This window comes from Sander lucioperca, chromosome 2, assembly GCF_008315115.2.
Source record: "Sander lucioperca isolate FBNREF2018 chromosome 2, SLUC_FBN_1.2, whole genome shotgun sequence".
NCBI classification, from domain to species: Eukaryota; Metazoa; Chordata; class Actinopteri; order Perciformes; family Percidae; genus Sander; species Sander lucioperca.
In genome coordinates this window covers 48,430,203-48,455,173 of record NC_050174.1, presented here as the reverse complement: position 1 = coordinate 48,455,173, position 24,971 = coordinate 48,430,203, and the positions used below count along the sequence as shown (strand labels likewise).

At 41.9% G+C, this 24,971-nt stretch overlaps 2 protein-coding genes across 10 annotated transcripts in view; one reads left to right on the top strand and one right to left on the bottom strand.

Moving 5' to 3' along the window:
* Positions 1 to 24,971, top strand: part of LOC116056993 (scavenger receptor cysteine-rich type 1 protein M160-like) — a 1,012,348-nt gene that overhangs the window by 948,332 nt on the left and 39,045 nt on the right. The gene's annotated exons all lie outside the window — the stretch shown is intronic.
* LOC116056972 (regulator of G-protein signaling 3-like) overlaps positions 1 to 24,971 on the bottom strand; it is a 34,113-nt gene that overhangs the window by 8,244 nt on the left and 898 nt on the right. The window contains exons 2-18 of one of the 3 annotated variants that reach the window (XM_031309371.2): positions 21,777 to 21,944; positions 18,396 to 18,666; positions 17,888 to 18,035; positions 17,062 to 17,112; positions 16,336 to 16,385; positions 16,122 to 16,210; positions 15,861 to 15,914; positions 15,195 to 15,243; positions 14,612 to 14,729; positions 12,262 to 12,533; positions 4,720 to 4,801; positions 4,173 to 4,278; positions 3,970 to 4,039; positions 3,409 to 3,651; positions 2,607 to 2,646; positions 1,991 to 2,235; positions 1,053 to 1,136 (exon numbers count right to left, since the gene is read on the bottom strand). In XM_031309371.2, coding sequence (XP_031165231.2) covers positions 1,053 to 1,136; positions 1,991 to 2,235; positions 2,607 to 2,646; positions 3,409 to 3,651; positions 3,970 to 4,039; positions 4,173 to 4,278; positions 4,720 to 4,801; positions 12,262 to 12,533; positions 14,612 to 14,729; positions 15,195 to 15,243; positions 15,861 to 15,914; positions 16,122 to 16,210; positions 16,336 to 16,385; positions 17,062 to 17,112; positions 17,888 to 18,035; positions 18,396 to 18,666; positions 21,777 to 21,944 — 2,140 coding nt within the window. The remainder of the gene's footprint in view (positions 1 to 1,052; positions 1,137 to 1,990; positions 2,236 to 2,606; positions 2,647 to 3,408; positions 3,652 to 3,969; positions 4,040 to 4,172; positions 4,279 to 4,719; positions 4,802 to 12,261; positions 12,534 to 14,611; positions 14,730 to 15,194; positions 15,244 to 15,860; positions 15,915 to 16,121; positions 16,211 to 16,335; positions 16,386 to 17,061; positions 17,113 to 17,887; positions 18,036 to 18,395; positions 18,667 to 21,776; positions 21,945 to 24,971) is intronic. The other 2 variants (XM_035999038.1, XM_035999039.1) reach the window with 2 other exon arrangements.

Sequence of the window (24,971 nt, the reverse complement as noted above, 5' to 3'; positions counted from 1 at the left end):
TCTTCCTCCTGATCTCATCTTCACTTATACTGGAAACATAAAACTAAAACGCGGCACATTACCAGAAACAGTTTGTGTGTGTGTGTGTGTGTGTGTGTGTGTGTGATCCATTAGTGTGAAACTGATCCTGGTTCAGGTCTCAGCTGTCTGCAGACTCTCTGTCTCTAGACTCGAGAGGATCAATATTGTGATCAAGAATCTTTATGTTTTACCTTTGCAGTAGTAATATATATATATATATATATATATATTTTCAGTCAAGTTCAGACCAGAGATTTTCAAAGAGTAGAATGCGTTTGAGTGTTTTTGGACAGGTCTCAGTGGTCTGAACTGGCCTGTCCCAGCTCGTGATCCTTAACTGCTTTTTATTTTCTGTTTTTAGTCCCAAATACTACAGGATTGATCATCTTTATGTCAGATACACTCGACAGTCCCAGCAGTCCATTTCTTCTGTCCTGTTTTTGTAAATGAGCCAATCAGGAACCTCGGCTTTGTCTCCAACTGTCCACTGGGTATTAAAACGTCTGCTTTGACTTTTCTTTAAATCCTCCTCATCTTTTTGTTCCCTGCATGTTTCAGGTCACATCCAAGGAAATGGAAATAAACTGGCAGAGAAACAACTAAAGAATCTCTCAGTTCTCATTGGCTACCTGCCAACGTTTCACCTACAATAAAAAAATGCATCACACTGTAAACACCATAGATGCACTTTGAAGCTGAAAGAGCCTAGACGTTTATGAATTTCACAGCTAGAGCAAGATGGACATGTACAATGCAAGGTGTTATCCACTTAGTGGTTATTTGGCTTAACTTTGGAGGTTTGTTATAATAATAACATAATGTCAGCGCTGCCTACCGAGACGCAGTACTGTAGTAGCAGTATACATGTACTACAGTATATGTGTGTAGTAGCAGTATACATGTACTGCAGTATATGTGTGTAGTAGCAGTATACATGTACTGCAGTATATGTGTGTAGTAGCAGTATACATGTACTGCAGTATATGTGTGTAGTAGCAGTATACATGTACTGCAGTATATGTGTGTATTACCTTTGCAGGAAGCAGGTCTGCCTGGTGGAGAACCATCTCCTCTGACATCAGCAGGGTTCTGTCCGGGCTGCACAGATCCAAAGGCTGAAACAACAAAACACCGTCACAACAGCATCATGACATCATGACTTCACGTAAACATACACGCCCACTTTCTTAAGCCACGTGGCGTGTTATCTGGACGCATTATGAGCTATCCACGTGGATGTCTACGCTGTATACAGCGGACGTAAACATACACGCCACTTGGCGTGTTCTAGCGAGAAAGCGATGGTTGAGTTTAGGAAACGTGACACGCGGGACCCGATCCCCGGTCTCCTGGGTGAAAGTCCTGTGTTTGACCCATCCTCCCCCCCCGACCAACCTCCCTACAGATTTTCGGCCTTTCATACTACTCGCTATGGCGTAAATTCACATGCAATCGCAAGGTAATGTAAGTCAACGGAGGCCAAACAGCATTGATAAACACGTTAAAAAGCGAGTGTGCGTCTTGATAACAATAATAAAAATGGCATACGAATTGGCGTGTCTTACATACGCCACTTGATGACTTCAGTCTGACAACAGAAGAAAAGATCTCCTTCCTGAGGTGTCTGCAGAGCTGGCCCGGGGAATAGGCAGTAAAAGGAAACAAACTCCAATAAGGTCTAGAAAAAGCATCAACAGCTGAACTCTTGCCGAGGCTAGGCCACCACATTGGTTAGCTCTGAGTTTGTGTTCTGATAAATTAACAGATTTATAACAATGTGAGCTAAACCAGAATATTCAGGTTCAAACCCGACTCCACACAGGAAGTCTAGGCTTCTGAAGTTTGACCTGGTTCTATAGACAGAGTTCCTAAGGTCTAGGCGGTTCTGTCCAAAGCCTCACTGCTCAGCCGTGCCATGTGACTGGTTTATCAATGGGATAGACCTTGTCTGTCTGTCTGTCTGTCTCACCTGGACGAAGACAGGGAAGATGAGGGTTTTGGGCGGCAGGGTGACGTAGCTTCCATACGCAGAGCAGGGCAGGTGTGATTGGACGATGGTGCAGTTCTGGTAGTTGCCGTAGTTACAGGGTGGGGCTGATGAAGAGGATGCAGAGGGGAGTGGGGGGCAGCCGGGGAACGGTCGCTGTGACGATTCGGGTGGAGGGTCGTGGAGGAGGTTTTGCCCTCTCCTGGGGTGAGTCTGGTACAGACGCCCTGAAGAGTGACATCATCAGGTTAGAATCCAAACATTTAGAAACACTCAGAACAGACAGAGGGAACAATACACTAATCTTATTTTATTACTACTCATTACAAGATGTGTCCTTTTATCAAAAGTGACAATGAAAGGGTATTTTATCTTTAAAAAAAAACAGAGAAAGATGGGTGAGTCTGGAACATGTAGAAACATGATCTGTTGATCATCAGTCAGTGGGACTGATGATCAACAGTCAGTGGGACTGACTGTTGATCATCAGTCAGTGGGACTGATGATCATCAGTCAGTGGGACTGATGATCAACAGTCAGTGGGACTGATGATCAACAGTCAGTGGGACTGTTGATCATCAGTCAGGGGACTTCTCACCAATCGTGGCGTTCCTGTCGTGGTAAACCGTCTGCAGCAGCTGAAACACAAACAGAACATGTGGAAGATGTTTTAATGATTACTTTAAACTCTGTTGTGTAATAACTGTTGTATTGCAACAACATTACACCTGATTTTCTTACCAAATTATGCTATAAAAGTTCTAACTTGTTGAGGTTAAGGTACAAAGGGTCAGGGGAAGGTTTATCCCCAATGCATACATGCAGATAATATTCCAGTTTCTGCTCTTATTCTGAAAGAGACAATCTTCCTCTAAGCTGTTGAAAGATTCCTCTTATATATTCACGTTAACTTGCATTCACAGCCTCCCTCTTTCATTCCTTCAACCAGCTTCTTGAAAATGTCTGCTCATTTCCAAAAACCTGTTGAAGATTCTTCCGGATGTCCCTCATTTCAGCCAGATGTCCGTCCCCTTCCTGTGTCTTTGTGTTGGCGTTCTAACCTCTGGTGGATTTGTGAGGACTATGGTTAACTGCTCCTCAGATCTCTGCAGGGTAAATCCAGACAGCTAGCTAGACTATCTGTCCAATCTGAGTTTTCTGTTGCACGACTAAAACTACTTTTGAACATCCACATGTTCCACCAAAACAAGTTCCTTCCTGAGACTATTTAGCAGAGGCACCGTAGCAATTGTGATTGGTTTAAAGAAATGCCAATAAACCAGATCACCTTTGTCTCCCATCCAGGAATGCTGTGTGGACTAGACCGACCTTCCTCTGCAGCACCGCGCTGGAGGAGGGTCTTGCAAAGCGAGACTACCTGGCTACCGAGCCAGACTCACCTGTCCTCTGGGGTTGACAGGTGACAGGATGATGTAATTGTCTCCTTGTGATGATGTCACACGGGTGAGCGTGGTGGAGCGAGGCGGGTACTCCTCCTCCTCCTCTTCCTGCTCCTGCTCCTCCTTCCTGTCCCTCCACAGAGACCCCAGAGCCCCAAAACTGGACCGCACCCCCGAGCCCTGGCCCCGCCGACGGCCATGTTTACTGTGGGCGGGGGGAGGCAGCAGCTTCCTGCCTGTCGTCTAGGAGACAGAGACAAGACGTTAGATACAGCAGGTGAAAATGGAAAACTATCAACAGCCATGAAAGAAATCGAAATTCTGAGAGAAGATAACAACTCTGGATTCAGACATGATGCCATTAATGTCTCTCCTCTTTAACATATTGTTTTTGAATGACTGCAGACAGTTCCTGTTGTGTCCACCAGGTGTCAGACTCACCTGGCTGTGTGTATGTGTGTGTGTGTGTGTATGTGTGTGTGTGTGTGTGTGTGTGTGTCTGTGCGTGTATGTGCGTGAGTGTGTGAGTGTGAGTGTGTGTGTAGCAGGTGTCAGACTCACCTGGCTGTGTGTCGGCCGGAGCTCAGGTAAACCTCTCCACACCACTAACACAATCTGAGACAAACTACTCCTACAGAAACGCACACATACACACACACACACACACACACACACACAGTCAGCAGGTGGATTGTTCTTCCAAATAAAGTTAAAGTAAACTAAATATAAAATATAAAAGAGGTAACAGGAGTTGCCGTGGTTACCTAATGGCGTGGGCGAGGTCGACACACTTCCAGGTTTCTACAGGAAGTCCGTTCAGCTGCAGGACCGAGTCTCCCTGGCGGAGACCAGACTGATGAGCCGGGCCGCCTGCACAATAACAGTTACCTTTTTATTATTAGTTAACATGCACAATAACACATCAACACTTACCTTTTTATAATGTCCCATTAGTAGTTAACTGCTAACAGTCTGAGCCTCTTTGTAGCGTTTGATTTCCTTTTGTTGTCGGTATAAGTGTGCATTGTAATAATAAAATAAAATGCAGTTTTCTAAATGCTCTTTTGTTGTCCAACAGCTGTATCACCCACGTAAAAAACTAACTGCCCCCCTAAACTAAAACCCTGGCTGAATCAGCAGTGACAACTGAAACCAAGAGAAGAAACCAGGAAGGGAAATATTGTTTCATGGCACGGTCTGTCTAGGACTCAGGGAGGTGTATTATTATTATTATTATTATTATTATTATTATTTATTATAACTGTAGTGAGTGTGTCATTAGTTTGTGTTACTGGTGTTTAAGTTTCTTACCAGCGTCGACAGCCTGGACTCGGACTGGACAGTCGGAGCAGATCGTGAATCCAAATCCATCGTTTCCTCGATCAATGCTCACCTGGAGACAGACTCACTGTCAGCTCAATATATATACACATACATACATACATACATACATACACACACATACATACATTAAGGATCCAAAATTAACATTGACAAGCACCAAAAGTGGGTGAGTTTCCTGTTAGGTGAGTAAATCTTAGAGGGCTATCCGTAACATGTGGGTAAATGTATGTACCACACTGATCTGAACATCTGTTTCCTGACAGCCAGCTTTCAGCTCGGGCTGATTCATCTGTTAGGAGGCAGCCAGTCTTCCAAAAGAAAGAAAGCACGATGAACACGAAGGAGAAACCAGCTGGACTGTAACCCCAACCACAAAGTTTTCTTACAAAAGACACCATTTATTTTGCAGCCTGTCAAGAAGTTATCTCTGCATACTCATATTTATACATCTGGCCGTCGTGACGGCTGATTCCCTTCATTAACATGAACCTGGAGTTAAGATACAGACTCAGTACTGTTCGTTTGTATAAATATATTCTTTAGATACTTTATGAAATTGCATTATGCCTTTGGGATTTTACATGTATTGTGCTGTCTTTAAATTGGACCATGAGTCTGTAATAAAGTCTATTTTTATTAGCCAGACGTGGAGATAAACTCTGCAGTGTGAAAGTGATTCAACACTTCTCTTCCATTTCATCAGAGTAGTTACAGATTTATCTTCATGAAGGTGAAGTTATTACTGTTGAGATCATCAGGAAAGTTCCTGCTCTCCGGAGGATACCATGTTGTTGTTTCTAAGCTGAACTCTGTACATCACAGGCGTCAAACTCAAGGCCCACAGGCCAAATATCACTTTATGTTCACGCTAAGTTTTGGCCCACCAAACCAAGAAGACAGGAAACTGTTTTCAATCGATGATTTAAGTGACAGACAGAATCTGAGAGTTGTCATATTCGGGCTGTGAGAGTCAGCTTTTAAACATGTAATCCTTGTTTTGCTTGATTTGAGAAACTCTTTGATGACTAAGGAACTTATTTGCTGACTATTTTAGACTTTATGTAAGTGAGAAGATTATATGAGACATGCAGTAATACAGTCAAAGTCTATTCTATTAAATAAAAGCATGTTAATAAACTCCTGTCTGTCATCCAGTGTGACCCCAGCTGTATGTAACGTTAGTTAAACTAAACTGTCCCGTTGCATTGTGGGTCCATAGCGGTTGAGCTGGACCCCCGTGCTGTAGATGTTCTCAGGTGTTTTTGGCTTCTGATTAGTCTGAAATTAAGTTCCTGTAGTTCTTCTGTCTGCTTAGCGGTGTTGACAGAGACGGGATGTTTCTGTTGGATCCAGACCGGAGGTTTGTCTGGGTCCTGGTCTCTGAGTGGTTACCATGGCTACCAGGACTCTGTACACAGAGAGCGAGCGGAGGAAAGGTCGCCTCCTCCTGAGAGTTTTCTCTCCACAAAGGAAGGTAAATGTTCAGACTGACAGGCGGAGATTAAAACCCTGCAGCGGCCCGGTTCACATGTCAGCAGAGTCAGCTGACATTTCAACACAACGATGGATGGACAACACCTTCCATAGAGTGACATCACTGTGACATCTTCATAACAACCCTCTGAGGATATGGGTGGTTTGCCCCCCCCTTATAATACGACCCACAGAGCGTTAAATACATGAATCAATTCTTCCACAAACTGAGGGAAAACTCTGCAATGGCTTCATTAGATCGTCAGGTTTCAGAGCAGCAGAACAGACATAGGAAGGGTTCACCACCCCCCCCGGGTCACCGTCATGGTTCACCCAGGAGACGAGACCCACCCTCTGCCCAGAGGCCATCAGCCCCCCCCCCCCGTCATGGTAACACCAATAAACATGAACACTAAATCAACTATGCAGCACTGAAACCCACATAACATGAACAGAACATCCTTAAAACACATTTTAGCTCGGACAACACAGTCCCATGATTCTATAGGTCCTGATGATAGAAAGAGAGATATATATATATATATATATATATATATATATATATATATATATAGATATATATATATATATATAGAGAGAGAGAGAGAGAGAGAGAGAGAGAGAGAGAGAGAGAGAGTAGAGCTACAGCTCCTATAGGTCCTGATGATAGACAGATATCATACATCTTTAGAGAGTAGAGCTACAGCTCCTATAGGTCCTGATGATAGACAGATATCATATATCTTTAGAGAGTAGAGCTACAGCTCCTATAGGTCCTGATGATAGACAGATATCATATATCTTTAGAGAGTAGAGCTACAGCTCTGCCCTCCCCCGCGCTGTGACAGCAGGAAGCAGCCTTCCTCCTGCTGTCGTCACATCACATTAATAAACTTCCCTTCAAACACACGGATCAGCGATCGCCTCTCTGAACGTCTTCATAAAGCTTTGGTTGCTTTATTGGACGTTTTTGGCGACAACAACATTGCAAAAGGCGGCAAAAACAAAGAAACAGTATCAAACATTTCTGACAAAACACCGAAAATGTCGAACAAAGCGACAAAAGCATATAAAAAAAATAATACACAAACAACTAACACAGAGTAACTCTGTCCAGTCAGATGCAGTTTTTCAGTGAAATCATCCAGTTTTAATATGTGTGAATTATTGATCGACCTGACACACACACACACACACAGTAGTGACATCACTCTGTGCAGCCAATCAGAAGAGGTGCTTGTTCCGTGCGGTTTGTAATTGAACATCCGTCACACCAGACTCCATTGAGAAAATCACTCTACTCTAATCACAGACTCTACTGAACTCTGTTTGTATTGTTAAGTCTTTGTGATCTTTTATTCTAATTAATAAAATCTGCTGAATCTAACTGGTTTCTGGTTATAGGTTGGAGATGTGTTAACATTCAGACTTGTTTTCTCGGTTTTATTTGTTTAAAGTCTGCTTCATCTGAATATCCGCAGAAAATTCTGTGGAAAATGGTAATATTTGCATATATTATATTTTTACTGAACTCTAAATTTTTTTGTTATTTGTAAAGTGACTTTGAGTAAAACCAGTGTATATTTCATGTATTATTATTATTATTATTATTATGAACCCTGCTGAAGTCGGCCGACTGTTTATCAGATGAAGGAATTGTTGAAACTCTTGAAGCAGAGTTGGAAGCAGCGAGGAGACTAAATGTCCTGTTCACAGGTACATGAACAAGTTTAATACCTATTAAAAAATATTTAATATTAAACACACTCAAACTTGACATAGTCTCTGCTGTCCTGTATCTTTCCTACTCTTAGATACATCTCATCTCACTCGCAGTCTATCAATCATTCGGAGTCTGTAATAATGTAAATAATGTAAATAATGTTAATAATGTTAATAATGTAAATAATGTAAATAACGTAAATAACGTAAATAATGTTAATAATGTAAATAATGTTAATAATGTAAATAATGTAAATGTTAATAATGTTAATAATGTTAATGTTGCCCAGCGCCCGCCCTGTTTGTTGGAAGCCACTGACCTACGCATCGTCTCAGATGTGGCTGAACATTGTGTCAGTGACAATAAGAACTTTATCAAACTGAAGAAGCTGGCTGTGCTTGACTAAAGTCATTTGATGAGGTTAGCATTAAATCAGAAGTTATGGGTTATTAACATGTTAACCTTCCACTCCTGAGATTGTTTCTAGCTTCATTTTAACTTATATGAATGAATATGATCAGTAATCTCCGACCTGCGGCAGGTTCTGTTCGATGCAGGCGCGACACAGACGGTGGATCGTGTGCATGGCGGCAGAGCGGGTCGTCGGTTCAAATCCTGCAGCTCCACCTGTCCATCTGATCAGAACCCCAGACCAGAACCATGAGCCTGATCCAGACTGCAGGGAATCTAAGTCTCACCCTACCTTATAGACAGAACCAGGACTAATCCAGTCCAGAGTTATAGAGACAGAACCAGGACTAATCCAGTCCAGAGTAGAGACAGAACCAGGACTAATCCAGTCCAGAGTAGAGACAGAACCAGGACTAATCCAGTCCAGAGTAGAGACAGAACCAAATCCAGGCAAGGTTTAAAGACACAAATGCAAATCCCACACAATCAGAGTCCTTTCTAATCCAGACTTCAGAGACACAGAATCCAGACTAATCCAAATCCAGACTTTAAAAACCAGGTCCAAACATAAAGTTCAGACTTACAGCAGAACCAGAACCAGGTCTGACCGCTGGGAGTTTCAGCAGAATACTGGATGTTAAACAGCAGAGTGTGTGTGTTTTCAGGAAGTGTGTGTCTTATCGCAGGGATACATGCAGCGTTTGTGCGTTTCCTGCTATTCTTCTGACTGTTGGTTCCCACACACACACACACACACACACACACACACACACACACACACACACACATATTCTGTTATTCAGGATCTGTTTTCTACTCCGGACTCTCAGACAGTCTGCAGTTCTGGGTCTTTACTGGCCGTCTGAGGTTCAGGTGAAAGAGCAGTCGTCTATCAGAAGGTTGGGGGTTTGATCCCTGGCCCTGCAGTCCCATGTCCAAGTGTCCTTGAGCAAGACACTGAAGCCCAAATAGCTCCTGATACTGCGCCATCGGTGTGTGAATGTTAATTGGAAGTCTCTTTGGATAAAAGCATCATCTTAATGTAATGTACATTCTATTATATTAGGGCTGCCATCCGCTAACATATTTAATCTTCATTAATCGCATGATTTTCCAGAGTTAACTTGCAATTAATCGCAGTTTTCTTATCTGTTGTAAACGTACTTTAAAAAGTGATATGTTTGTTATTTCTTGGCTGGATTAAAAGGCTTCTGGTTGGCCTACAATCGCACAAGGACCTTGTTGAAACGACGCATTTCTGTGCTTCTAAACCTATGGGCTGCTGTTGGTTTTAGTGGGGGCCGTGTGTTTCACACTAAAGTCTGGTCCTCTGTTTCTATCAATGCGAGGAAACGCGTGTCTGAAGGTCCACATTCAGGTTGGGTTCAGTCAGTTGGCTTTAGGGAATAAGGTGATGTCAGTAGAGAAACACAAACATGTGTGCATTTGTGTGTGTGTGTGTGTGTGTGTGTGTGTGTGTGTGTGTGTGTGTGTGTGTGTGTGTGTGTGTGTGTGTGTGTGTGTGTGTGTGTGTGTGTGTGTGGTATGTATAGTGTGTGAAGAGCAGAAGAAGCTTCGTTCTATAATTCATCACATGTTAAATATTTGATGAGGCTTTAAAGAAAAAGAGTAAAACACACACAACCAAGTGAATGTTTGTGAACATTACATCTCTGATCTACGGTGGCCGACAGGGGCAGACGCCCTGCAATTTAAGAAAACACACGCAAATAGACAAAACACAAGCAAATGAAGAAAACAACTTCATTCATTTGACAACACATGTGCAGCATTCAGCAAACACACTGCAAATACACACAACACAACCAAATACACAAACACACTGCAAATACACACAACACAACCAAATACATAAACGCACTGCAAATACACACAACACAACCAAATACATAAAACGCACTGCAAATACCACAACACAACCAAATAGATAAACACACTGCAAATACACACAACCAAATAGATAAACGCGCTGCAAATATGAAACGATGCAAAAAGAACAAAGCAAAAAGATTTATCAAACTGAATAAATCCTGCCCGCACACATAAACACAAAACTGCTTTGCTAACTCCAACGTGTTGTAACTAAGACATCTGCTGAAAAAGTTATTGTATTCATTAGTATGATTACCGTACTGTTTAGTTCACAAACATCCAACACACCAAAGTACAAACACATAGGGACCAGACGCAAGCTTTTATTTTGAAAAGCCGAAGCTCGGGGACGGCACCAGCCGGGAGGGCATGAGACGGGAGCATAGACTCTATATTAATAATATATTATGTTATTATTAATAATAATAATAATAATAATAATAATAATAATAATAATAATAATAATAATAATAATAATAATAATAATAATATAAATTTAATATACAGTCTATGGAGTTCCCCAGGCTGCAGCCATACCTGACTCTAATAAAAGGCAGAGCGCTCTCTCCCCGTGGGCTCTAACATCCAGCTGTTCCCCTAGCTTCTCCCTCTAATCCAGCTGTTCCCCTAGCTGCTTCCTCTAATCCAGCTGTTCCCCTAGCTGCTTCCTCTAATCCAGCTGTTCCCCTAGCTGCTCCCTCTAATCCAGCTGTTCCCCTAGCTGCTCCCTCTAATCCAGCTGTTCCCCTAGCTGCTCCCTCTAATCCAGCTGTTCCCTTGGCTGCTCCCTCTAATCCAGCTGTTCCCCTAGCTGCTCCCTCTAGAGGTCTGGAGAACTTCTGTTGTGTAATCTGGATGCTGCGTTTTTTTGTTGCATTTGTTTTCTGGGTTTGTGTGCTTTTCTTTTTGCATCGTTTCATATGTGCAGTGCGTTTATGTATTTGGTTGTGTTGTGGTATTTGCAGTGCGTTTATGTATTTGGTTGTGTTGTGGTATTTGCAGTGCATTTATGTATTTGGTTGTGTTGTGGTATTTGCAGTGCGTTTATGTATTTGGTTGTGTTGTGGTATTTGCAGTGCGTTTATGTATTTGGTTATGATGTGGTATTTGCAGTGCGTTTATGTATTTAGTTGTGTGGTGTGTATTTGCAGTGTGTTTGTGTATTTGGTTGTGTTGTGTGTATTTGCAGTGTGTTTGCTGAATGCTGCACATGTGTTGTCAAATTAATGAAGTTGTTTTCTTAATTTGCTTGTGTTTTGTCTATTTGCGTGTGTTTTCTTAAGTTGCAGGGCGTCTGCCCCTGTCGGCCACCGTACTGATCTGATCTGAGTTGTCGAACCCCGACACCATGTGCCGAGCTCTTAGAGCTCTGCTAAGAGTATTTTTAGTTTGTTGAAAAGAATGCCAAAACCGTTCACTGACTACTGCTGACCAACCGTAGACGGAGTATTGCAAGTAGCTGCAGGTTTCAACTCATCGTCCTGAATCTTTGCTCTGAACTTTAGACTCCAACATGGTGCAGCGCTACCCCTTACCTACCCCTTACCTACCCCTTACCTACCCCTTAGCGTCTTAGCGGAATACACCTGTGCGCTAGTTCAAATGATTTCAACTTTGACTGCGTTGCCGCTGACCTTTCATATTACAATCCACATCAGTAGCGCTTCACGGCACCACTGATGCATGTTGTTACCATGACAACTAACAACAATCCCCATTTTACACCTGTTAACCCATATTTACACATTCTATCATACATTGTGTACTAAATAAATGACCACGGCCAACAGTCCGATGGCTTTCTATATAACTCAGGTACACCACGGCTAATTTGGTTGTAAACAAGCTTTTGCAATGACAACAAAGTTTATTCTATTTTAATGGACCAGAAGGGGAGATTCTGCCGACTCCAGAGAAATCTAAACCACATGTCTGCGCAGTATTATTGCTGAAATATTTATAACATTGAAAAAACATTGTTTGGACAGTTTGAGTTTGTTTGCACTCACAGTCAGCCGGCGGGTGTTGCCACTGTCCCGGGTCACCTGGCGCTGGGTGGAGTCGGCTTTTTGTGTAGAGACGCAGCGGCTGTGGACGCTGCTGGCCGGACCGACGCCGAAGCTGCTGGTTTTGGTGTTGGTTCTGGAGAGAGTGAGGCCGGGGCTCGTTCGGTCTCTCGGTCCAGTGGTGCTGCGGTTCAGGGCGGCGCTGTGGTTCAGCGGGGCAGCGGTGCGGTTCACGTTGGTTTCTGGAGCCGGGTCTGGAGTGCTTCTGAGTTCTGCTGCGAGCAAATAACCAGCATCATCATCACCCCTGGCTGCATCATCCCAGGACCACGCAGTGTTCTTCCAGAACATCCTGATCAGACTACAGCTGCACAGACTTTTAATTAATCTCAACTATCCTGATAATACATTAATCAGTTAGAGTCATTTCTTTTTGATAAAACAGGTAAACTTGTGTGATGTCAGCTTGTTAAATGTGAATATGTTCTAGTTTCTTCTCTCCTCTGGGACAGGAAACTCAAGATCTTTGAGTTGTGGACAAAACAAGACATTTGAGGACGTCATCTTGGGCTTTGGGAAACTCTGATCCACATTTTAGAGACCAAACTACTCATCCATTCATCCAGAACATAACCTACACATTGATCCACCGTGATAATAATCTTTATAGTTGCAGCTGCAGACCGGACCAGGACAGTTAAACCTGGAGCTCAGACACAAGCTGAACTCTGAAGAGTTTGAATACGTCTGCAGCATCTAAACTCAACTCCCTGTTTCTTCTTTGGAGTCTTCGACATAAAGAAAAGCAAACCAGAGACAATGTTAAAGGAAGTTAGCGCCTCTGCAGACACCGAAATCTCCGCAGACGCAGAAATCTCCACAGGTTTAATACAAATTTAAATGAAATTATATAATATTAATACATCTCCAGCTCAAGCGAAATTCAGCAGATTTTTATCCTGGATTGACGCTGAAAACTGTAAAATAAAATCCACAGATTCAGTATAAAGTCGGATGTGAAGAGAGTCAAACTGCAGTAGTTCTGGGACTGTGAGCGGATCAGGATGGAGTCCAGGAGACGCGTCTGGAGTCCTGTAGTTTTGGGACTGTGAGCGGATCAGGATGGAGTGAAACGTGAAGTCCGGGAGATGGCGTCCTGATGATATTCCTGCTGACTGAACGTCTGATGCTCAGAGAACAAACTCAAACACAAGACTGTCCTCTCTCTGATCTAACCGCAGAACCAGAGTCGGGGGGGGGGGGGCGCAGCGGTATTGTGAGGGTCACATGTTACCGGGCAGCTTCTCATCACCATGGAGACCGTGTGGACCCCCGGGGAGAGAGACACAGAGAGAGAGAGAGAGTCAGGTTTAATCTATATCTACCACTGCTGGCTCTCTCCTCCCCCATCACACTATAAATATAACATACAGCTTCTATAAGGGACATGGCGGGGTGTGTGTGTGTGTGTGTGTGCGCCTGTGTGTGTGTGTGTGTGTGTGCCTGTGTGTGTGTGCGTGTGTGTGCCTGTGTGTGTGCGTGTGTGTGTGTGTGTGTGTGCGCGCGCGCGCCTGTGTGTGTGTGTGTGCGCCTGTGTGTGTGTGTGTGTGTGTGTGTGTGTGTGTGTGTGTGTGTGTGTGTGTGTGTCTCCTGAGGGTTTCTGTCAAAGCTAATGAAACTAACACGTTGGCAGCTGGAGGCCTGACGTTTTTTTTCCTTCGGTGCCCCCGTATAAATAAGCAGAGAAGAATGATGGCAGTAAAATATTTTTTTTTCATATCTGTCATGCTAAAAATTTGTCAAAAACAGAAACCTTAAACCCTGAGTCCGATATGTATTGATGACTCCGTTAAGTCTTGGAGCAGTGAGGATGATTTAGTTGTCCGCGCTCTCCATAAAAAGAAATCCTGTTCCAGTTCCTCGTCCTAAAAGGAGCCCAGGGATCCATTCAGAGTTCACTTCAGGGTGGTAGCAGCTCACTTTGATGCTCTGACAGAGACACTGGAGACAAAGACTAAAAGAAAAAACTATTTCTTCAAACCCATTCATCCTGAAGGACCAGCAAGCTGCGGTGCTGAGCGTCAGATCCCATAAAATACCCCTAAATCAGCCTACATGCGGGGTTCAGCCCTACACGCAACCCTACGCGCGGGGCTCAGCCCGGTCATTAAGACTGAGGGGAAATGACACAAAGTTGACGTTTTTAAAAAAACCTTTAAAGATTCTGGCTGGAGACCCAGGAGCTCCGCTCCGTGTGCTTTACATTGTTGCATCTCGTGCTTTAAACGCAGGATGAAACCCGTGTTGAGTTGTTTCCACATTACCAGGAGCACCTGAATGCAGCACGACTCACCGCAGCGTACTGGACCGTCCTCCGGGCTCCTCATTGGCTTGTTCCGCTGTGATGTCACTCTCAGGTGTTTGCTCCGCCCAAACTCTTCCCCCAGCAGGTAGAACCAACCGGAGATGAGCTGCCAACACAAAGGGGGTGGAGCCAACAGGTTCATTCATTAAATCTGACAGTTATTTTCTCTTTTAAAATCAATAAAACATCAGATAACAGAGTGAAAGTGTGCACTCAAAGGATTAGTTTACTGATGAAACTAGAAAATATTCACATTTAACAAGTTTACCTGTTTTATCATAAACTAAATGACTCAAACTGATTAATGGATTATCAGAATATTTCGAGATTAATTTGATAGTTGACAACTAATCTTTGCTGTTCTAGACTTTAAGTTTTAAAGTAAGTACGTAAGGAGGGAAGTACATAGGGAAGAAAAGAAGAGGTGGGTGGGAGGAAGGATAGAAGAAAGGAGGCAAGGATGGAATAATAATGGAAAGAAGGGAAGAATAAATAAGGAAGAATAGAAAAAGGGAAGAAAGGAAAGAAGATGGAAGAAGGAAGTATTGTCTGTTGATTGGTTGAAACTGACCTGAGAGGAACCAATCCCAAAGCTCATACAGCCAATCAGCTGACGGCAGCTGAGGAAACAACACAACGTAACTTGTACTTTGATTTCATTATTGGCTTAAAATAATGTCAAATGATCTTATATTTCTTCTTTCTGACTCTGATCAAAACGTTACTAATGTCAACCGATTATTTGCCTTTGGAAAAAAGCAACAAAGACGTAGAAACTAAGTTTAAACAGTGACGAGGCGATTTCATCTGAGGTCGGTAAATACTTCCATAAAATGTTTTCTCATTTGCCTTTTTTAATTTTTCTGAAAAACAAGAGTTTTAGACACAAGGTTTTCACCAAGACAATGTTATGAAATAACATCTTCAACCTTAAGTAGTAATAATACCAGAGTGTTGTATTATTACTACTACCTCATGTTGGGATGATTCTGTTGATTATCTTTATCGTCTGACTCAGAGGCTTTATCTGTGTATTAATTACCTGATTTATCTTTACATTGTGTGTACGTTTACCTGTTTGTTGTATTGCATGTTTTTATCTTAGAGAAATTATCATGTTTTAGTATATTATGGGATGTTGAATTCGGACTTCTCTATCTATTGTATGCACTTCAAAGTTTGTGCAAATAAACTAAAGTATAATATGAAGTATGTTCAGAATGACGTCATCACTGACCTGCTGAAGACTGAAACCAACAACCTGTTGGGGACGACGTCATCGCTGACACACCTGGAACAGACAGACAGACATTCCGTTCTCATTCAGACATACAGCTCTGAAACATTCAGCCTTTCACCCAGGACACAGAAGGGCTTCGATCTAAACCATCATCTACTTTCTAAACTTAACTAATCCTTTTGGTTTACGTATCATATCATATGCTGTGTGTGTGTGTGTGTGTGTGTGTGTGTGTGTGTGTGTGTGTGTGTCTCTCACAGTGTAAACTTGTGGTTGTATTCTGGGTTCTTGTTGTTCAAGACGGTTGGAGTCTTCATCCTGATGCTGAGGTCAGAGGTCACTGCCAGCTACATACACAGACAGACAGACAGACAGACAGACACACACACACACACACACACACACACAGATACACACACAATTAGTCTTCTGAGACGTGCGGCGAGATGCTGATAGCTGATTGGTCCGTTACCTTGACGTAGGAGCTTGGAGATTCTCCCATCAGCCCTCTTGCCTCATGGACTGCAGAAGACAAACTGTCAGGGAACTCAGAGAACAATAAAGTTTTTGTGTTTGTGCTGCCACCTGCTGGCTGACTGAAGGACTAACAGCTGCTATTCAATCAACATTCATTCATTTTTTTATATATATATATATATATATATAATATTACTGTACACACACTAACTAACCCTAACAAAGTGGATTTAGTGAGTTAAGCACAGTACAACCAATAACGTATAGATAAAATATGGATAGTTGAAAAAAAGTCAAATGTTAAACTCTATAAAATCATATCATTATAAAAATAAGTAAAACTATTAACTGTTATAAACTATATAAATAAGTATAAACACTAAAATCATAAAATATAAGACGTGTGAAAGTCAGACTGGAAAAAGGTCTTTATTCTACATTTAAAAGGTATCATAGAGGAGTTGGACATATTGATTATTGATATTATTGATTGGTGTGTTGAGTGATGATGTGTTTTAAAGAGACAGAAACATAATTTAGAGATTTCCATAACACGTCTTCTCTGAGACTGGTGTCAAACTTTGTCTCTTTGTTTCTGCAGATTTCATCTAAATGTATACATTATCATCATCAGATGACGCCTCGTTTACATATTTAAACAGAAATATCACGTTAACGTCAGGCTGAAAGCTGTGCTCTGATTGGCTGGTGCATCACTTACTGTGGACGACGAGTTGTCCCGCCTCTGCAGAGATAGACAGCCGCAGCCGACCTATCAGGAGAGAGAGTCTAAATCACTGACTGTAGATCCCAGCAGCCAATCTGATTGGTCAGCAAGACATTCCAGACCGTCCTCTGAAAAACTCCCAAATTAAAATCCTCGCACACCGACTCCCATGTGTAATAATTCATCTGTTATGAAAAACAATACCAAACATGACGCTGCTGTCACGCTGTCTGTCTCTCTATCTCTCTACTTGTCTCTCTGCCTGTCTGTCTGTCTCTCTGCCTGTCTGCCTGTCCTCTCTGCATCTTCTTGCATTTGGCACTGCTGAAGGAGTTTCCCTCTCTCTTTGTCTACATCACTACACTGTCACTCATCTTCCTCTCTTCCATCCTCCTCATCATCATCACCTTCATCCTGTAGATGACCATGTGACCAGTCGACAGCAGACTATCGGAGTTATTAAACGGTACGTTCTCTCTGCCAGAGGGTTAGGGTGGGGGGTGATCCCTTCTCTTTGTGAAAACTCTAAATTTTGCTACGGATGGAGAAAAAAATGCAGATAACTGAACACATTCTGATTTTATTTTATGATGGATGAAACTTTCAGAGGCAATGTATAAAAGTGATTTAGGTTTTTAGTGGAGGTTATGTTTTATTGAATTATTGTAGGAAACCCAACATTCCGCGCCCCCTGAGGGGTTCTGGCTTTCCTTTGCATGGTTTTTACTTCATGGCTCATGAATGTATCATTGTTGTTGATTTTACATAAATGAATAAATAAAATCACATAAGGACTTTATATCAAACCCTGATATCCTACCTCTGCCTTGGAACACAGACGGCTGGATCTTCCTCCTCCTCCTGGTCCTGGTCTTAGACTCGGACCTGGTCCTGGATGGACCCAGGACTCTCTCAGAGCTGCTGGTCCTGGTCTCTGAGGACGGGCCAGCTGTGGACCGGGACCGGGCCTGGACCAGAGCAGACAGGATCAAACATCAGCAAGTTCAGGATCAGACGGTGTGAAAATGGGCTCGGAGGAACATTTCTCTGGTTGGGTGAGTCAGGTGTTAGCCAGACTAACTAAGTAACTAAGTAACTGACTAACTAAGTAAACACAAACCACAATACAAACTTCATATGTTAAACATCGGTGTGTGTTGTTGCTTTTCCTTGATTTACGGCTGCTTTTTCTGATAATTTTGTAACTTTTTTGGACGTGTTCATTTTCTTGGAATATTTCATTGCATTTGTGTTTTAGTCTACATCTTTGCAGCTGCAGCAGTTTCAGGATCTGGACCAGGATCAGATGGAGAGCATCTCTAACTGACCTCAGACCAGGACTCTGCGGTCCGGGTCCATCTCCTCTGGTCCGTCTGGGTCTCGGTAGATCCTGGATTAGTCTGGTCAGGGAGAATAAAACCCGGACCCCATTCAGACCCTCTGGGCTTCCCAGTCCGGACCGAGGTCTGGGTCCTGGTCTTCCTGATCTGGGCCACTTTGACGTCAGCTCTGCAGAACCGGACCTTACCTCCGGACCTGAATCCAGCCTCAGATCCGGTCCCAGCAGAGGTCCTGGTTCTGCTTCCAGACGAGGACAAGCTGCAGAGTCAACATCAGTTTACTGAGATATAAAATACTGAGCTAAAACTATTACTAGATTAGTCATCAAAGTCATTCTTTTAGAAAAAATACTAAACAAACAATTCAGTTTCAGCTTTTTAAAATGTGAATAATTAGAAACAAACTGATGTTTTTACTGATGAGTCTGTCAACGAATCATTGGTTAATTGATTTAATGGACAGTTTTTCCCAAAGAATCAGGCAACAGCTCCACTTTACATCTTGTGTTTACCAGGTTTCTCCACATAAATCATTCAGCATGACAAAACGCATAAATAATGACCAGATGATCCAGAAATCTAAACTCCAGTTCAGACCAAAGATTGGGGTGTAAACTTTAGTCTCCCTGAGAGTCTCCGGTCTGCAGCGTTCTGAAAGCTGCCAGTTTCCACCAATCAGACGAGACGTTGTATCAACTCCATAGAAACCACTCTCTGGACTTCTGCTCTAACTTCAGACTTTTCTGGCTTTTTGTAGCTGGACATCATTTGTAGCGTCTTAACCAACCCAGTCTCACGACAGTTCGTGAAATGATCACATTATTTAATCTATGGATTCTTGTACAAGCACACGTTTTTTCTCGTTTTTTTCGTGTTGGTGTGGACGATTTTTAAAGTAATGTATTTAAATGGGAAACATGTTTCGTGATCACAGCACGACTACGGTAGTGAGTAGTATGAAATGCCAAAAATCCGCGTAGGGAGGTTGGTTGGGGTGGAGGATGGGTCAAACAACATAGGACTTTCACCCTGGAGACCAGGGATCGTGTCCCGGTGTGTGACATGTCCTTTCCCCGTTCTTCTTTTCCTAAACCCAACCATCCCGTTTTTGTGGCGCGTACCCCAGAGACTGCGGCTCATGTCCCGGAGTGTGGCGTGTCGTTTCCCTGTTCTTCTTTTCCAAAACCCCGAAACCCAACCTCCTTATATATGCTATGTTGTCTTAAGATATGAATGAGGAGAGTGATAGTGAGATACTTGCTGCAGCTGCATTTCTAGTAGAGATGAAACAGAGAAAACTATGTTTTATTTCTCTGATTCTCTGCTTTGTTCTAACGCTGCTCTTCTCTCTTCAACGTTAGTTTGCAGAAGTCACAACATCTTTGATGCTTTTATAGACGTTTCTTTTGCTTGCTCTTGGTGGAATTATTGGAAGTGTTGGGTCTGTGTGACCTACTCTATCTGTAAAGTGTCTTGAGATAACTATTTGATACTATAAATAAAATTGAATTGAATTTTTGTTGACATTTTTTCTAAAAAAATTGGAACTTTTTCCGATGTTTGATGCTTTTTTATGTACAGTTCTTGTTTTTTTCCAATGTTTTTTATGCTTTTTCAACATTGTCGTTTTTTTTTTTACTTTTTTCATAAAAATTATTTAAACCGATTATTAATAAAAATAGTTGGAGATTAATTTAATAGTTGACAACTAATCCATTAATCTTTGCTGCTCTACACTGAAACTCTGAACTAAGTCTGAACCTGCAGTTATTAATCAATGATGAATAATCAACCCAAACTCAATCTGCAGATTGCTTTTTACAGTTTTCAGCATTGATCTAGACAAGAATCCTGCAGAATTTATGACAGTTTTTCTGCTCGGGGAGGAGATGTTGTTAACCCTCCTGTTGTCCTCGGGTCAAATTTGACCCATTTTAAAAGAGTTTTTATATCAGAAATTTGGGTTTCTTTCAACCAAATTGTCAAAAGAAAAAATGTGGATGGTTCCCTACAACACTCTTCACAAGTAAATTAAATGATCAGTTCACTACTTTCATTGAATTTGGGTGTTTTAGTCAATTTTATAGTATTTGAAAAAAGATTGATAAAAGAACGTCAGAAAAAGCGCCGAAAAAAAAAAAAAAAAAAAATCGACAAACAACAGAAAAAGTGACTAAAAACTTGGAAAAAAGTGACTAAAAATGTCAAAACATTTCCAAAAACATTGAAAAACGTTTATATTTTTACACAGAAGAGCAAAGTTGCACGGTCGATGGGAAGACAACAGGAGGGTTAACATGTTGATGATGTTTTAAAATTCTGAGTTTTATTTTAATCTGCAGAAAATTCTGCATCTGCAGGTCAGCAACAGTGTTGTGTACACAAGTACTAAACATACATTACTTTTAACAGAACGTAATGATAGTTCAGCTGATGGACATTCAGTCTGCTCTATCTGAAAACAGCTTAAAACTTAAACTGTGATAAGTTAAAATATGTTAAAGATATCACAAAGCTAAAATATACTATACTGCTTTAAGGTCTTTTTGATTGTTTAAAGTTTAAATTAAGTCTCTAGCTGAAAATATGTGGAAGGGGTAGCATTTTAAAGTGGATTAAATTGAAGAGGATTTGAAGATTCTTACCATCGGGTTTCATTGTAAAAAAAAAAAAAAAAGTTGAAAAAGCTTAACATTTTAAAATGTATAAGAGGTTGTGGCCGGGTTAGCTCAGTTAGTAAAGCGGGCGCACATATATAGAGGTGTATGCCTCGTTGCAGAAAGTCCAGGGTTCGAGTCCGACCTGGACGATTTCCTGCATGTCTTCCCCCTCTTTCTCCCCTTTCATATCTAGCTGTCCTATCCATTAAAGACTGAAATGCCCAAAACAAATCTTAAAAAAAACAACAATATGTATAAGAGGTAGAAACAAGCAGAATCCTAGCCACAATGTCCTTAAAGAGCTGAACATTTTAAAATGGAAATGGTTTCTGTAGCTGAAAGTATGCAGAAGGCCAAAAACGTGTGGAAGAAGTCAGATCAATAACAATAATAAAGATTGGCATAACAATAGTGTGAATTAACAGGTTTTCAAGGTTGTTAATCTGGCAACACAGACACACCGGTCCATATCCGTAGAGAAATCTTTAAAACACAATAAAGACAAGATATAAATATTCATACATCAATATATGAAGTTCATGAGATCAAAGCGATTAAAAGCCAGCTGCGATTAACCAAACATGCTACGGGGGGGGCAACAGAGTCTGATAACTTTCAACGACATAGGGAACAAAACGGGAGGAGTATTTGAGGGCTCGGGATGGGTTGGGAGCAACAATTGATTCCCGTGTCACCCTCTCGTTCTCACCGTCTGTGTTCTCTCTTCAGGTTGCTATCCAGATCTCCAGGATCTCTGTTCTCCTTACAGCCTCCTCCTGTCCTCCTCTTCATCTCCTCCTCCTCCTCCTCCTCTCTGCGCCTTCTCTTCCAGGCTGGAGGCGGACACTTGGCCTCCTGGTGCAACTGGAGCACAGCTCTGGATCAACAGAATCAACATTTCCAGGGTAAACTTCCTCTCTCTCTCTGTGTGTTTCCATTCTCTAACTCTGTTCTCTTTGGGAAACAACAACAAATGTCGAGCTAGAGAGCTACACCCTGAAAATATCAAGTTATGAAGAAGATGTAGATGTTTCAACAAGACATGTCTGTTCGGTTCTTTCAGGGAATGATTGTAAAGATTTATAAAGAATATGTTTAGATCATTTCCTCTCTAACTGGGAGGTTTTGGGACTGATTGGTGGGATTGCTGTGGACACACGAAAGTACACACGGAGATACACTGGTAAGAGCCAATGAGGTTTAACCATGTATCAGCTAATTTAAATAGCTCACGTTACTGTATTGTGTCAACAGTTAACTTCATTTAATATTGGATGAGGAGTTTTCTTCAGCGGGGTGCTAATGTTCCACCAGAACAAGTTCTTTCCTGAGACTATTTAGCAGAGTCACCATCGCTGCGTCTGGAGCTTAGCATCACCCGGGACTATTGGGATTGGTTTACACCAGGGGTTTTCAAATTGGGTGAATGTGAACCTCCCCTTAGAGTAGTTAAGGACAGCCAAGCCCCCCTTTCCCCAAAATCCCGTCCGCCTGCCCTAATCCACACACACCTCTGCAGTAAATGACATCTTTTGTGTGTTTGATGAGTTTCAATAACAACTGATAAAATGCAAATATTTTTTAATATTGTATTTGAAAATTTTTTATTTCCACAACTTTTTTAAAAGTGCATTCATAAACGATTCTTTGCAACAGCAAATAATTTTCAACTTCATACAGGCCTAATTGAGGCTACTTTTAAAATAATTCATCATAAAATCAGTGGGCCTATCCACAAGTCAACAAAACATGCTTAGCATGTGTTATGATGGGGCATTTAATTTTGAGCATTAAACATTTCATTTCCTGCATTCTGGTGAATTTTGTATGCACCTATTTCTACCTTTTTCTGAATTAATATGCTGGAAATATCTTTATGTAAAGGGAAACATAGATTACAATCCAAATATAAAAACATAATGGAATATTTAGCAGTAAGGCTGTCAGGCATTCTGTATTGCTTTATCTATTTATTCTCCTGTAGATCTGCTTAACTAATTATATCTGAGTCAGCACACATGTAGCTTAGCATCATTTACTCTTCTATTTTGCATTTTTTGTTGAGGAAGTAACTTCAATTATACATTATTCATTTTAATGTATTAATAAACCCCTGGACTGTCATATTTCAGATGTTTGAGCAAGATTTCTGCTCATGTCCAAAACTTTGTGCACATTCAAAATATAACTCATCCCATCTGTGTTCTCTGAGATTTGGAGGAGTAGTGATATTTTCAGAAAAATAAAGTTATAATAGTCACTATATTTCAGAAAGTAATCTACCTGCACCATAGCCTGCTGTGCATTACGTGATTGCTCTGCTGATACGGTAGATCTCAGACCTTCTGACAGACTCAGAGCCCCGTTTGGGTCTCTGGTCTCTGAATGAGACAAAGTTTAGGGAAGTGGCTGAACGCTGCTCTACATCGGAGGTGGAAAACCAAAACTACAGAAATACACGGAGCTCAAACGGGACACATCTACCGCAGCATGTCGACAGCAGAGTGCATCCTTCATAAACATGAAGCTGCACAGCTTTTTACAGCGAGAGTGGACACTAAGTGATGTCCACTTTCATATTTGTCAGTCAACTTTTCAAAATACATTCAGGGCTACACTCAAAACATTCAGAGCTGAAGCCCCGGCAAAATCAGCTGACGCTGTGTCTGTCAGTGGGAACAATGAGGCCGTGCTTATGATGAGCAGAGGTGTTCGATGCGGGGCTGCAGAGAGAAATAAACGCAAGTGGTCTTTCACCTGCAGCCTTGATCTGTATTTGTTTTTAATCAGAGTCAGTGCGGAAAACCCCCACCCACACAAGCAGGTGGAGGTGAAGGGCATTAGGACTTCCATAGCCTTAGTGGAGATCTGGGGGAACTCGCTCTCCACAGACAACCAGAAACGGGTGATCGGCATTTCACCCGGTCTCTGTCACACTGCAGCAGAGGAGCAGCCTCGGACCCCGACCAGGTGAAACCTAACTTTAACTCAGGATCATATTTCCTATGTTTGTTGCTGGGTCCTGTCTCCTCCCTTGAAGGACAATTCCGGCGCAAAACGAACCTAGGGGTTATTAACTGATGTGTACCCACTCTGTCACTCTTTGGGACATGTTTTCATGCTAATCAAATGAGTTTGGAGCTTTAACGAGACTACCGCGGACCTCTGGTTAGCTTGAAATGCTGTCATGACTAGTCGAACCCCGTGCAACGTGGAATTCCCATACTGTCTATGGAGATTCCACGTTGCACGGCGTTCGACTAGTCATAACTGGTTTCCAAGATGGCTTCCGCAAGTAAACATGAACGTGACATAAATGTCTCTACTTTATAATCTTAATCTTAATAATCTTAATTAAATAATCTTTTTAATAAATTATCTGTACACTTACAATGTTGTCAATGCTTCGGTTCACATTTAGGGACCCTAATTATGCTAACGTTAAAGAGTGGTGATGTTTCGAGCCTTTTTAGTGGTATTAAATAGTGATTTAATTTGAGTGTCCCCATGCCCCGAATACTAGCATTTCAAGCTAACCAGCGGTCCGCGGTAGCCTCGTTAAAGCTCCAAACTCATTGGATTAGCATGAAAACATGTCCCAGAGAGCGACAGAGGGTACACATCAGTTAATAACCCCTAGGTTCGTTTTGCGCCGGAATTGTCCTTTAATGCTGACTTATGTTGACTTGGGACAAGGAAACAATGCTTTTTAAAGCTAACACACGCACGCACAGTTACCGATATCAATAGAGCTGCATACAGTTATTTTTTCTTCGAGTGTCGTGACTCCCCTGTGGCTCTTTGGCGCCCCCCCAGGGGAGGCTTGCCTCACCTATTGAAAACCCCTGGTTTAGAGAAATGTAAACAACCCAGAGAGTTTATTCTCCTCTCCCAGAATGCATCT